At 54.9% G+C, this 13904-nt stretch overlaps 2 protein-coding genes across 3 annotated transcripts; one reads left to right on the top strand and one right to left on the bottom strand.

The window, feature by feature from the left end:
- The first annotated feature begins 4731 nt into the window (after nucleotides 1-4731).
- MPV17L2 (MPV17 mitochondrial inner membrane protein like 2) lies at nucleotides 4732-7855 on the top strand. Of its 2 annotated transcripts, none has more exons than XM_081815510.1 (4): nucleotides 4732-4982; nucleotides 5636-5791; nucleotides 6720-6796; nucleotides 6892-7855. In XM_081815510.1, exons 1-4 carry the CDS (start codon nucleotides 4796-4798, stop codon nucleotides 7075-7077), a joined length of 606 nt encoding a protein of 201 aa, XP_081671636.1. In that variant the 5' UTR covers nucleotides 4732-4795; the 3' UTR covers nucleotides 7078-7855. The 2 variants fall into 2 exon arrangements, with proteins under 2 accessions (XP_081671636.1, XP_006746464.1); XM_006746401.3 differs by having other exon boundaries at nucleotides 4739-4982; nucleotides 5621-5791.
- Nucleotides 7856-7902: 47 nt separating this feature from the next.
- On the bottom strand, nucleotides 7903-13067 carry RAB3A (RAB3A, member RAS oncogene family). Its single transcript, XM_006746403.3, has 5 exons — nucleotides 12887-13067; nucleotides 11495-11722; nucleotides 10295-10413; nucleotides 9636-9760; nucleotides 7903-8762 (listed from the first exon to the last, which is right to left on the bottom strand). The coding sequence occupies exons 2-5, from the start codon at nucleotides 11720-11722 to the stop codon at nucleotides 8572-8574; spliced, it is 663 nt and encodes a 220-aa protein (XP_006746466.1). The 5' UTR covers nucleotides 12887-13067; the 3' UTR covers nucleotides 7903-8571.
- Nucleotides 13068-13904: the final 837 nt, after the last annotated feature.

Below are 13904 nucleotides of genomic sequence, written 5' to 3' on the forward strand. Positions count from 1 at the left end.
TATTTGACAGAGACACAGCCAGAGAGGGAACACAAGCAGGGGGAGTGGGAGTGGGAGAAGCAGGCTCCCCACTGAGCAGGGAGCCTGATGTGGGGCTTGATCCCAGGACCCTGGGACCATGACCTGAGCGGAAGGCAGACGCTTAACGAATAAGCCACCCAGGCGCCCCCAATTTTTTTTTTTAAAGATTTTATTTATTTATTTGAGAGAGAGAATGAGAGCGAGAGAGCATGAGAGGGCGGAGGGTCAGAGGGAGAAGCAGACTCCCCGCTGAGCAGGGAGCCCGATGCGGGACTCGATTCCGGGACTCCAGGATCATGACCTGAGCCGAAGGCAGTCGCTTAACCAACTGAGCCACTCAGGTGCCCAGGCGCCCCAAATTTTAAAAATTAAAAAAAATAGTTTAATCCAAACTGTATTTCTGGCAGATGGAAAAAGTTACTAATATTTGCAAAGAAAACTTTTAAGAGATTTCACATGCTAATTTGTTCCCAAATAGCCCTCTGAGTAGGTAGTTCCATTTTAGCTTCGGAAATAATTCCTGTCAGCCTGGGAATATTAGCCTTCAATTAGGCCAATTTCTGTCCATAGAGTTCCTTTAAGAATAATAATAAAAAAAAAAGTCCTGGGGCACCTGGGTGCTCAGTTGGTTAAGCATCTGCCTTCAGCTTAGATCATGATCCCAGAGTCCTGGGATCGAGCCCCACATCTGGCTCCCTGCTCATCTGGGAATCTGCTTCTCCCTCTGCCCCTCCCCCCTGTTCATGCTCTCTCCCTCTCAGTCTTTCTCTCAAAAAAATAAATAAAATCTTAAAAAAAAAAAAATTTTTTAAAAAGTCCTTTCAAATATCTTATCAGGTTTCAGCTCAGACAAACTAAAATTTTCTGGCACTACTGAATTCTTTTTTTTTTTTTAAACCAAAAGTATACCTATTCCAAACCCAAACCCAAACCAAAGCTTTTTATGATCTAACCAGGGACACAAGAGATGCCCCCACGAGGGTACAAAAGATGCACTCTTCCCAAGATCCAGAGCCACTCCCAAAGACAGACAAAAGACAGACAGACAGCTCTCTCTGGAGAGCTGGCAATGACCCTAGCCACAAATAGGAGTACAACTCCCATTTCTGTCTGGTCATCGACATATTCTCAGGGCTCCTAACCTGATGTCTGGTCTCTTGCAGCATGCAGAAAGCCAAGCCAAGCTTTCAGCACACAAAAGGAGACAGACAGAAAGCAACAGCTGTCCCTGGAGGGAGGGATCAACAAGTGGGTACCCAAAACCAAATTTACAAGAGTCACAAAGGATCCAAAGAACTAATCCTTACAAATGCTTTTCTCTTGCCAATCAGAACCCAGAGGGAACGGACAAAGAAATTTTTACCATCCTCTCCCAAAGGACAGAGATCCAGAAAGCAAACGAGGTAAAAATTCTTACCTTACCTGCTGGCTTCGTCGGCCCCAGGACCTCTCAGTGGCAGATCCCAGAGCCAACAGAACCCCAGCCAATGTGATCCCATCCTCATTACCAAACCATAGGGGCCCTTATAAGAAAAAGGGAGACCCAAGAAGTAATTAGGCCTCAGTGTTTACTTACTAGGTTCAACAGAGGGAGACAATGATGGAAAAGCAACTAAAGGATATGCAGAGACTATAAGAAGATAAATTATTTTAACAAGGTCTGTTTGTCCGGATCCCCTCAGCCTCAACTCCCCCTCTCTGGTGATAATGGTGTTTCTTCCTCCTCGTACAGGGAGGGCACCTTCCACTTGGGAATTTTCTCTCCTGCTCTTAGGAAGAGAAAAGCAGCTCAGTATGTCCTTTATGCATCTTGCTATCTTTTAAAAGAATCAATCTGCCGGGGGTGCCTGGGTGGCTCAGTTGGTTAAGCGACTGCCTTCGGCTCAGGTCATGATCCTGGAGTCCCGGGATCGAGTCCCACATCGAGTCCCACATCAGGCTCCCTGCTCGGCGGGGGGTCTGCTTCTCCTTCTGACCCTCTTCCCTCTCGTGCTCTCTGTCTCTCATTCTCTCTCTCTCAAATAAATAAATAAAATCTTAAAAAAAAAAAATCAATCTGCCAGAGCGGCATATTTTGGGGTGGCATTTCCTGACCTCTTTCAACAGAAACACTAAATATCACAGGTCCAGACAGCAAAGGTTCTTCTTCCTGATGGACACCTTTTTTTTTTTTTTTTAAGATTTTATTTATCCATTTGTGAGAGAGAGAGGGAATGAGCGCGCACAAGCAGGGGGAGCGGCAGGCAAAGGGAGAAGCAGGCTCATGCGGGACTCGATCCCAGGATCCTGGGATCATGACCCGAGCAGAGGTAGACACTTAGCTGACTGAGCCACCCAGACACCTTTAGGATTTTATTTTTAAGTAATCTCCACACCCAATGTGGGGCTCGAACTCAAAACCCCAAGATCAAGAGTCACCAGCTCCACGGACTGAGCCGGGCAGTGTCCCAATAACTCTTTCGTTGTAAAGGAGCATCGTTAAATAGTTTCATTGTTGCAGACCATACTGTCTTTGTTGCAACTACTCATTGTAGTGAGAGGAAACAATACAGAAACAAATGGGCATGGCTCTGTTCCAATATAGCTTTATTTATGGATTCAGAAATTTGATTTTTGAATAATTTTCATGTCATAGGATATTATTGATTTTTTCCCCCAACCTTTTGTCAACTGAGAAAAGGAGGCAAAACTGAAAAGGAACACATGTTTCATTCGGGGTCTCAGAATTACAATTTGGGAGCACAGATTCCAGAGTAACCAGAAAAGTGTCTCCTTCATGGAGGGAAAGGGTTTTTATGAGAAAGAAGGAAGGGGTAATTACCTGCTTTAGATAAAGAAGAAAGAAACCCTACTAATTTGGTGCTGACTGAGGTAAGAAAGACATTAGGGTTCGAAGCCGATGGCCAAGAAAGAATTCTTGAGACATCTTTGGTGTAAAAAGGTGGTTTTAGGGGCGCCTGGGTGGCTCAGTTGGTTAAGCGACTGCCTTCAGCTCAGGTCATGATTCCAGGGTCCTGGGATCGAGCCCCGCATCGGGCTCCCTGCTCGGCGGGAAGCCTGCTTCTCCCTCTCCCACTCCCCCTGCTTGTGTTCCCTCTCTCGCTGTGTCTCTCTCTGTCAAATGAATGAATAAAATCTTTAAAAAAAAAAAAAAAGGTGGTTTTATTAAAGCACAGGGACAGGACCCCGTGGGCAGAAAGAGTTGCACTGGGGTCATGAGGAGTGGCTGATTATATACTTTGAAGTTGGGAGGGGGTTAGGGAGAGTGTAAATCTTTAAGGAATTTTGGAAGCAAGGTTTCCAGGACCTTGAGGGGGCTAGCTGTTGTTGGGAAAAGGCCATTTATTACCGTCTAGTAAAACTTTAGACATGAGACCCTTCTGATGTATGTCGGTGGGCCATATGCTTGGGGGATGATTGCCAACATGTCTCGTAGGGGATAGAGATAAAGGAAGTTTCCGAAGTAATTTTTATGTTAAAGTAGACTTACAGGATCCTGGGGGTCGGGCTAAGATTGCCTTTTGCCCTTAGCAATGATAATACCATCAAGGCAGCAGCTGAGTCCCTAGAGGAATGTCACTCTGCCTGTTTCAAGGACTTGTCTGTGGGCTGTAGGTAGTAAGGAAATTAAATTTTTCTTTTGCCTTTGTTTCCCACATCACTGACCAGCTGAGTCACTTCTGATTATTGTAATTTTACTGGTGCTATCAAATGAAACTGTCCCGGGTATTTATTAACTTTACTTTCTCCATATGATCTGAATGCCAATTGCTCTGTTGAAATTTTATGAGCTACTGCTTGTAAAACTATTGCTGCTTCTGGCCCAGTTCAAGAGTTCATCCGTTGGAAAGGAAAATAGGGCTTCAAAACGGATTCTTTCACGTCCAGAAATTTTATACTATTTCACACATTTAAAAAAATGTAAGAAACATTTTTACTTCTTGAGCCTCACAAGAACAGCAACGGGATTTGGACCACAGGCCGCAGTTTGCGACACCCTGGTTCCTTGTAAGTAACGCATACGTTTCCATGGAAACTCCTATTTTTCCCCTACAGGAACACAGGAAGTAAAGTATAGGGATATAGTTGTTTGCAGAGCTGCCTGTGAAATAAATTAATGCACGTAACGTGCCCAGAACAGTGCCTAACGTTTTAACTATTACTATTCTGGAACTGAGGTCAGATACCCAGCTCCAGTCAAGGTCAATGGCTGGGCCAGGGTTCTACCGGGCCGCGGGCGCAGCCGAACTGCACCCTGCCCCGACTTCCGTGAGTGTTTGCGGGACGAGACTTCCGCCGCAACAGCCGCCGAGGTCGGGGCTCGGATCCCTTCTCAGGAATTCCGGGAGAATCGGAGAATCTGCAAAGCAACTAGGCGACGGAGCAAGATTGGCCACCTCGGCACGGGAGGCGGGACAACCGGCGCGAGTCGCCCGCCTAAGGCTAGTCTGCGATTGGTCAGTGCAGTATTGGGCGGGTTGTTAGAGTGCGGCGACGCTTGTCCATAGGCCGGCGCAGAAAGGGGCGGGGAAACGAGGGTGGCAGTGCCGCTGCGCGATGCGAAGAGACGCTTATTTGCGATTGGTCCGTAAAGTGCGGAGGGCAGCGTTTGGCTTCGCTCAGCGATTGGCCCGGGGATGGGATGCCGGCCTTTTATTGGTTACTACGTCCGGAGCCCGGGACTGGGGCGGGCGCGCAGACCGCGAAGACCGCGTGCGATTGGCCAGCACCGGGACGGCATCCCCCGGCGCCGGGTCCTGAGTTGCGGTGGGCTATGGCTCCTGGCGGCTGGCGCTGGCTGCGCGGCCTGCGGGCCCTGAGGCAGCCCCTGTTCCAAGGCCGTGCGCTGCTCGTCACCAACACGCTGGGCTGTGGTGTTCTCATGGCGGTCGGGGACGGCGTGCGCCAATCCTGGGAGGTCCGCACCCGGCCTGGCCAGAAGTTCGATCCCCGGCGCTCAGGTGAGGGGGCCGGCGCTGCTGGCCCTTGACCCCGGGAGACTTTTGACCCCAACCTCAGAATCGGAGACCTGTGGCCTCAATTCCCGGCGGGACCCTTGACGTTGGCGTGCATCCAGGACCCTCATAGCCCACGCTTGGGTCTCCGTCCCCTCTCCCCGCGCCGGGGTCTCAGGCCTCTCCCCAACCCAGGTCTCCATCTCCTCCTACTTCCTGGTCCCTGTCTCCTCCCGGGCCCAGTTTCCGTCCACTCCCGCCCACCCCCTCGTCCGCTTCCCTTATTCCGTCCCTGAGACCAAGCGCTGAGCACTGGAAACTGCACCAAGGATAGTCAAGGGCTCAGCGTCTGGACCCAGCCAGCCTGGGATTGTGCCCTGGCCCTGCACTTTCCAGCCTGTTGTGCCCGTTTCCTCCTCCGGAAAGCTGAGCAATGGTAGAACCCGCTCACGGGGTGGTGAAGGGGATGAGGAGAGAATACGGGAGAGGAGCCACTGGAACGGTGCCTGGCAGTGGGGCTTGTAATGGGAGAACATACAGGTGGGCTCTGGGAGGGCTTCAGGTTTACCAGGGAGGGAGGGTAACCAGGGACAGAATGGATTGGGGGGCTTGCTGGTCCCCCCTGACTCTTGAACTGCTCTCAGCGAGCATGTTTGCAGTGGGCTGCAGTATGGGTCCCTTCCTGCACTACTGGTACCTCTGGCTGGACCACCTGCTCCCAGCGTCTGGCCTCCCTGGCCTCCCAAACGTCCTCAGGAAGGTCCTCGTAGACCAGCTGGTGGCCTCTCCCATGCTAGGCGTCTGGTACTTCTTGGGTAAGGAGCCTTGTGAGCTCGGGCTTTGTCCTTCCCTGTGTTAGGAGGGGCAGAGCCCGTTTTGTGTTAAGAGGGATGCTGACGTGCATTTCTGATGGGCCTCTTCTGTGTGTGGCTCTGGACTGGGTGCTGGGTCACATTGTTGCCAGGACAGACCCACTGGGGGCAGGTATGAATGGCAGAATCAGACAGTGGTGCTTAGTGTAGGAGGGATGAAGCAGTCTCAGGTGGGGCTGCCCTAGGCAGTGGTTGGGAGGGCCATCCAGAGGAGAGGACACTCAGCTGAGACTTGAAGAAGGAGCCAGCAGGCATGAAGAACTGCCCATGCAAAGGCCCTGAGGCTGAAGGAAGAGTTGCTGAGGCTGGGGTTGATGGGGTACAATCATCCAGCCCTTGGCTCTGGGAAGAGTGTCACTCCGGCCCCCCCAGCCTCAGTTTCCTCCTTTTTGAAAGAAAGGAAATAAAACAGCCTCAGCCTCAGGAAGGGTGCATCTTCATCATTTGCGGTGCCTGTGTGTCTGTCTGTTTTTAGAGAGGGAGGTGGGAAGGGCAGAGGGAGAGGGAGAGAGAGAATCCTAAGCAGGCTCCACGCCCAGTTCGGAGCCGAACTCGGGCGCAATCCCAGGAGCCTGAAATCATGACCTGAACCGAAACCAGGGGTTGGTCACTTAACCTACTAAACCACCCAGGTGCCTCTAAGGGGGTACGTGTTTATTTATGACCTCTCCCTCACTGGAACCAATTTGTTCTGCTTTCTTTCTCTACACCAGCCACTCTGCTGTGTGTGGCCCTTCCCACCACAAGGAACTTTTAAACTTCTTGGTCTGTCTGCCAGGGACACCACTGTTCCTCAGGGTTCCTGCCCCATCTCCTCCATCACCAGGACTCCCCAGCCTCTGACACTCTAATTTGTTGGTCTCCTTCCCAGGCCTTGGCTGCCTGGAGGGCCAATCCCTGGATGAGAGCTGCCAGGAGCTGCGGGACAAGTTCTGGGAATTCTACAAGGTGGGCCACGCCCACCCCTTCGCTCCCTGCCCCGCCCTTCGCAGCCTCCTCCCTGCAAGGCCCCGCCCCTCACCACACTCCGTCCCTCCCCGCAGGCCGACTGGTGCGTTTGGCCAGCTGCCCAGCTGGTGAACTTCCTCTTCGTGCCCCCCCAGTTCCGAGTCACCTACATCAATGGCCTGACGCTGGGCTGGGACACGTACCTCTCCTACCTGAAGTACCGGGTGAGCTCGGTGGGCGGACCAGACACCCAGGGGGCTCCTCAGGGGCCACACGTGTGAACCCCAAATGGCGGTGCGGCTGCGTTCTAGGGTGAGGTCCTCCTGGGCCTGTGATAATCTGCAAACCATAGCAGGTGGGTGGGGAGCTGATCCCCAGCAGGGTGAAGACCCAGCCCCCTATCTGCTGTTTGATGTGACCTCGGCCAGGACCTGCTGCGTCTGCCCCGCAGGACTGAGTCCAGCCAGAAGACATGTGGGTGAGGACTCTCGCTTGGTGAAGAGGAATCCAGAGGGGTGAACGGGGTGTGTGACCAGACTCCTCTTGCACGGACAGATCCTGGGCCCGTCCACCGCTAGGCTGCGTGGCCCTGGGCACTGTGCAGACTGAGCTGCCCAGCCCTCCTCACTGGATGCCAGACAGAGCAGGACTGACTCTGAGCAGGCCAGGCCTGGTCCTGGCCCCTCCCCTACCCCTAGGCATCTGGCTGGGCTGCCCCCTCCAAGCCTAGGGTAAGACCTCAGTTTCCCCATCTGCAACACAACCATGAAGATGGTCACCCAGGAGCCCTTCTCACTGCAGGCTCTCCGTGAACCAGTGACAGATGTTCCTATCCACAGCACTGGGCCCCGGCCAGCCCGTCCCAAGCCCCAACCCCTCAACACTATTATGGGCTGGGCCCTGGGCCCAAGGTGGGGACACAGCCCATCCCCTTGGAGCAGGGCCCAGCCTGGAGTTAGCCCCCAGAATCTGGAGCCTTGGGCAGGGCCAGGTGGCTTCCAGTCTCACACTCAGGTCACAGACTGTGGAAATTCTATTAAATTCTCTGGTCATTGAAAATCCTGTGGATGACCAAGGCCACCCTGGCAGGCTGGCACTCATGGGGACACGGTGTCATCCATTCACTTTATTGGGTGTGTGTAGTGTTGTCATGACATCTCCTGGGGATCTGGGGGGAACATTTGACACTCATGACTTCAGAACAGGTCTGGTGTTGGGGGGGGGGGGGTCCCAGGGTGGCGAGTACCACAGCAGCCCTCACCTCCAAATAAGGGTAAAACTTTTAGGGTGAGGAGCCAGGCGGGCCATTACCTAGCTCTGATCCACCCCATGGTCCATGCTGAGACCCCCACAGTGGCCTTGGCCCACCGTGTCACAGCCGAGAGGCTGGCAGACCCGACTACCTCCCATCACCCAATCAGCCTGCCCTGGGGGGGGGTCATCGGGCCCCCTCTGCAAAACCGGTAACTGTTGTTGGGGGTGAATTTTAAAAAAGGTGGGGTCTTGAGAGGAGGGTGAGCAGTGAGTTCACAGGGCCACGACACGCCACGGCAGAGTGGGGACAGGGCTGTATGTACAGGGCGGGACACGGGGTGGGTGGGGAGCCTGAGCCCCTGGGGGACATCTCCAATAAATAAATAAATAACTACGATAATAAATAAGGGTGAGGGGCTAAGTTGGGGGCAGGGGGGGGTCTCACGCCCTGGGCCAGTGGGGGCTGGATTGGGCCCAGGGGGTGGGCAGGGGTGGGGCCAGGATGGGGCCGGGAGCAGCTCTCAGCAGGCGCAGTCCTGATGTGGAGGCGCCTGCTGGTCCGTGAGCTGCGGGCCCTGCTTGGCGCCCGTGACCGCAGGGTCAGCCGTGTCCAGGGACTCAGACATCTTCTCGCAGATGACGTCTACCAGGCGCTCAAAGGTTTGCTTGACATTGATGTTGTCCTTGGCGCTTGCCTCAAAGAACTCAAAGCCTGTGAGTGGGGAAGGGAGGGGTGAGGGCCCTGGTCCCCCCGCACCCCCCAGAGATGCTTCTCTGAGGGCAGGGAACATCTGGAGATTCCCGCTGCCAACCACTTGTGAGAGGTGCCAAGTCCTGCAAGGAAGCAGGTCAGCCCTGTTTCCTGTACTCCTTCCTTCGCCCTAAAACTGTCCCCTTCTCGTCTCCAGGCCCCTGGCAAGACCTATTTCCCTGCTCCCGCCATCCACCCTAACCTGTGCACTGGCCCCTGGCAGCATCTGACACTCCGTCCACCTGTGCCCTCCCTTGCTTACACACCCTCTGGCTCCCAGTCGCCCTTGCAGGAGTCCCAGATCCTCGGCATATGACTCAGGCCCTGCGTGATCAGCCACGTTTCCCCCAAATGACCCTCAAGTTCCAGCCATACCACATGATTTGCCAGAACTCCCAGGATCTTCCCCGCCTCTGGCCTTTGTCTAAAGTTGTTTCCTCTGCCTGAGAGACCACCCTTTGCTCGAGCACCAGATCCAGCACCTTCCTCCAGGTCTTACCTACACCAGGCAGACCCCCCTCCGCCATGCATTCCCCCAGCCCGGGTCTCTCCCTCTACCCCACAAAATGAGGCCTCTTGGGCCCAGCAACCCAACACAAGGCTAGCAGTGAGGGTGTCAGAGTGAATCAGTAACTTACTGCACAATGAACTCCTATGCATCCGTCAAGACCCAGCTCTTGGCTCCAGGCCATTTGGAGAAAGTGTGAATTGTCTGGATTCAAATCCAGGCCCGGTCCTGGCTTTGCTGGGAGGTCTTGGGTGTGTCCCCTCCCTTTTCAGGGCCTCAGCGTCCCTTTCGTAGCCTGTAGGTGGGCAGCCCCGCTAGGCACTCACCAAGGTGGTCAGCCAACTGCCGGCCACGCTCCGACGACACCACCCGTTCATCCTCCATGTCACACTTGTTCCCCACCAGCAGCACCTGGGCATTGTCCCATGAGTACGTCTTGATCTGGGTCGACCTGGGGGAGACAGTGACGGGTGGGTTAGGCCTGGGAGGATCCTAGCTCCGCTGACCTCTCGTCTCCCCATCCCTCAGCACCCTCTAGCACCCCACCTCCCCAGTATTGCTTGAACTTGGCAGGCTTGGGCCTTCCTCCCGGCCTCTGTCCTGCCATGAACACGGTCCCACGGCTCCCTGACCTTCGAAATCCCTTTCATGCAGTCTTGCCCACCCTTCCCAGATCCCTGTCCCCCAGACACAAGAACTTCTCCCTCCTCTGCCAATTCAGAAATTTCCCTAAAATGTACCGTTATTTTGGGCAGAAATGTAAATGTTTCTATCCTTTCATCCTATGCAAACTATCCTTATATTTTCTGCCCCCTCCTTTTTTTTTTTAACCTATACATTTACAATTTCATTTTTCTACCTGAAACGAAACCCTTTTTTCCCCTTAGTTTGAGCCAGTGTCACCACGTTTTAGTTATTACAGACTGAGAGCAGGTCTGAGAATCCAGCACCAAAGACCGTCTGGGAGGGGGTAGGGTGTGCTCACCAGTCCTGCACAGCGTTGAAGGACTCTTCGTTGGTAATGTCATACATGAGGATAAAGCCCATGGCACCCCGGTAGTAGGCTGTGGTGATGGTCCGGTACCGCTCTTGCCCTGCTGTGTCCTGGGGGGAAGAAAAGACGGGTCAGAGAGGCCCCACTTGTGAGCTCCTCAGAGTGGAAACCAACTCCGGGATTGTCCAGTCCAGCCCCCCTGAGGACCGGAGAGAAGCAGGGAGCTGGCACAGTGGGTCAGGGAAAGCGGGCTGGCCACCTACATGGAGAACATGGTGCTCAACCATCCTCCGGAGGCAGGTACCTACAGAATCATTCCATCATTCATTCAACATACCTGGGCACTGACCTGTGTGTGCCACCCTGGGGACACAGCTGTTAACAAAATGGACAAGAATCGCTGCCTCGTGGAACCAACTACGCAGTACAGGAAACAGACAATAAACACGCAAAAAAGGAAGAAAATGCATCCTATGTTGGAGGGTGAAAAAGACTGAAGGGAAAAATAAAGTTGGACAAAGAAGGCTGGGCAGTGTGGGCGAGGGTATGGTTTTAGAAGCTGAAGGAAGTAAGGACGGAACCATGTGGGGATTGGGGGAAAGACAAAAGGCAAAGGCCCTGAAGTGGGTCTGTGCCTGAATCATCTGAGGAACAGTAAGGAGGCGGGGGTGGAAGGAGACAGACCAGGCAAGGTCTCTCAGGCCAGGGGACAGGTCAGGTAGGAGCCATGGGAACGCCACGAGCAGAGGAGGGACAGCTGTGGCTTGGGATTTAACAGGTTCCTTCGGGCCTCCATGGGGTTAAGGGAGGTGGCCAGTAGACCCTGGGGAAGGTGTCTGCTCCTGTCCCAGAGAATGCGGTTGGGGGCCAAGATCCAGCTGAAACCTCATACAGACTCATGAAAGCACTTAAAGGGGGGAAAACTGAGGTACCAAGCCAAGTGATGCTCTTGATAACAGCAGGCAGAGAGGACCCAGTATTTGCTCCTTCCCCACTCCTGGGGAGCAATGATGAGGCACCCACGGGAGAACAGGGCACTCTCTTCTGGGCCTCCAGCCCCTGATACACTGAAGGCACCTGATAAATGCCCAGGGTGTGAATGAACGAATCCAGACAGGAAAGTGGCAAAGCTGGGGCTGCTTTTCTGGGAAGGTAAACTGATAGAGACAGGAGCTCCGCAGCTGGACCCACCCAGATCTGCAGCTTGATCCTCTTGTCGTTGCGGTAGATGGTCTTGACCTTGAAGTCAATGCCCACAGTGCTGACGAAAGCAGGCGTGAAGGAATCGTCTGCATAGCGGAACAGGAAAGACGTCTTGCCCACACTGCTGTTGCCAATGATGAGGATCTTGAACATGTAGTCGAAGTTCTGGTCCGAGGACTCCTTCTGCCCATAGCGCGAGTCTGTGGCGGATGCCATCTGGGTGTGCAGGGTGTAGATGAGCCTGAGGAGTCCCCTTCCGCCCCCAACTGCCCAAGCCCCAAGAACAGGGTGCAGAGAACTCCGGAGCCCCTGAGAGGGTCTAGTGTTTAGAGATGACCCTTAACTCGTCAGGAGCCCCAGTACTAACGGTGGGGCCCATGGCAAAGGGCGGGCCGTGACCTTGAAAGGCTGGAAGTGTCAAGGGAGGAGCTCAGAGAGATGGGGATGGGGACACCCCTGTAGCCCCCTCCAGCATGCCTTCACCCCAGATCGAGCTGTAATCCTAACCCCTAAGGCTGAGCGGGTAGGGGTGACTGCGGCCGGCCCCGCCCCCCATCAATCATTCATGTTCCTCAGATCGGAGGCGCGCGGGCGCAAGTGCACACGCGTGTACGCTCCCGCGAGGATGTGCGTCGCAGCACCCCCTTCCCCCAGACTCCGAAGCTGGGAGAGATCGGGCTGAGACAGCTGGTCATGTGATAGGGGCGGGGCGTGCACACGCTCACGTGCACGCAGTAGGGAACACACCCGTACACGCGTGTGCACATGAGAGTCAAATACATTCGGTGCACAGGAAAGAGACACAGACACTTGTCCGCACACCAACACGCATATACAAATGTGCAAACCCACCCGTGCGCGAAGCGCCCTCCACCCATGCAGGCGTGTACCCGTCACCCACGCGGACACGCATTCCCGTGCACGTATGCACACGGCGTGCACGCACACGCACAGTCCATGCGTCTCCTTCCACCCGCGTGCGGCACGCACTCACCGGGGTCGGGACACCCACCGGGTCACACGAGCATAGCCCGGTACATAAGCAAAAGGGTATGCACACAGACCCGCTGGCACAGGCGGGCGCGCACACGCGTGTTCACACCACACGCACGCGCACGCACACAGCCTCCCGTGCGCACAGCTTCCCGCAAGGCACTCGCCTCCCTTCCCCCTCCGCCGCAGAGGCCAGGGGTGGGGGGTGGGGGTGAGCAGCGGGCAGGTAGGGGAAGCCAGGGCCCTACCCCTACAAGGGCTGTGACCGCCGCATCCTTCCCATTTAACCCGAGCCAACCTCGTCCCCTACTCTGGCAAGCCCATCAGTCAAATGAAGGTTATGTAGGTGTTCGGAGAGGCGGGGAATCAGGCCGCCCCGGAACTCACCTTGCCCTGCACCGATGCGGTGGCGACCCTAGTGGCAGCGACTTTTTGGCGGCGGTGGTGACGGGGCCCCCTGCGTTGATGTGGGGCTGCGCGACAGGGGCAGAGGCGGCGGCAGCAGCGGCTCAGGCCCCTGCAGTCCGCGGTGACGTCCTGCAAAGAGTGAGGCGGGGCCTCACATGCAGATACAGTCGTGACGCCATCCTGGGGCGGAGCGGCGCCTGGAGAAGCAGCCCACTGACGCACGCAGAGCCTGGAGGGGCGGGGCTCCCGCGCGGATTGACGCACGAATGGGGCGGAATCAATGTGCTCATCCAGTAGAGCGCGGGGGCGGTGCCTACCTGCTCCGCCTCCTGGCTGTGTCAGGGAGGCGAGACTGAGTGGTACCCTCTCACTGGCTTAAGCGCCCGAGCCGACGGACTGAGTAGCCAGTCAGAGATCATCACCTTTCTGCTCTTGTCCAATGGTGGCTCCCAAGTGGTTGCCGGGCTGAGAGGTTGAGGCCTTCGCTGAGCCTGGGTCTTTAGGGGGCGTTCTCTTTCCCCGCCCCCTCCCACCTTTGGTCTGAGACTTCCGCGCTCCCCGCCCTGTCTTGGGTGCCGCCACTTCTTGTTAAAAACACTCCCAATTCCCAATCTCAGAAAAGAGGAACAAACATCTGAGAAACGCTCCATGCCCCCTAATTATGAGTTCAAAATAAGTACAAATGGGGGCGCCTGGGTGGCTCAGTCGTTAAGCGTCTGCCTTCGGCTCAGGTCATGATCCCGGGGTCCTGGGATTCAGCCCCGCATCGGGCTCAGCGGGGAACCTGCTTCTCCCTCTCCAGCTCCCCCTGCTTGTGCTCTCTCTGTCAAATAAATAAATAAAAAATCTTAAAAAAAAAACAACCAAAAAAACCCAAAATAAGTACAAATGGGGAAAAAAGCGAAAATAGGGGTCGAGAGACCCCTTCCAATTTCTGAGGTGTAAGATCTCCAAAGAGGACCGGGTTGGTAGATGCCCGATCCTGTTTCTGAGATGA

Source organism: Leptonychotes weddellii, chromosome 1, assembly GCF_054177405.1.
Source record: "Leptonychotes weddellii isolate Sample4059 chromosome 1, ASM5417740v2, whole genome shotgun sequence".
Classification (NCBI taxonomy): Eukaryota; Metazoa; Chordata; class Mammalia; order Carnivora; family Phocidae; genus Leptonychotes; species Leptonychotes weddellii.

What these genes read in the sequence shown, in the direction of transcription:
- MPV17L2 (XM_006746401.3), top strand. Translation starts at nt 4,796, where the DNA reads ATGGCTCCTGGCGGCTGGCGCTGGCTGCGCGGCCTGCGGGCCCTGAGG. An exon ending in GTTCGATCCCCGGCGCTCAG is followed by an intron (nt 4,983 to 5,620) that starts GTGAGGGGGCCG and finishes AACTGCTCTCAG; the next exon opens with CGAGCATGTTTGCAGTGGGC. An exon ending in AGGCGTCTGGTACTTCTTGG is followed by an intron (nt 5,792 to 6,719) that starts GTAAGGAGCCTT and finishes TCTCCTTCCCAG; the next exon opens with GCCTTGGCTGCCTGGAGGGC.
- RAB3A (XM_006746403.3), bottom strand. Translation starts at nt 11,722, where the DNA reads ATGGCATCCGCCACAGACTCGCGCTATGGGCAGAAGGAGTCCTCGGAC. An exon ending in GGATCAAGCTGCAGATCTGG is followed by an intron (nt 10,414 to 11,494) that starts GTGGGTCCAGCT and finishes TCTTCCCCCCAG; the next exon opens with GACACAGCAGGGCAAGAGCG. An exon ending in TTCAACGCTGTGCAGGACTG is followed by an intron (nt 9,761 to 10,294) that starts GTGAGCACACCC and finishes TGTCTCCCCCAG; the next exon opens with GTCGACCCAGATCAAGACGT.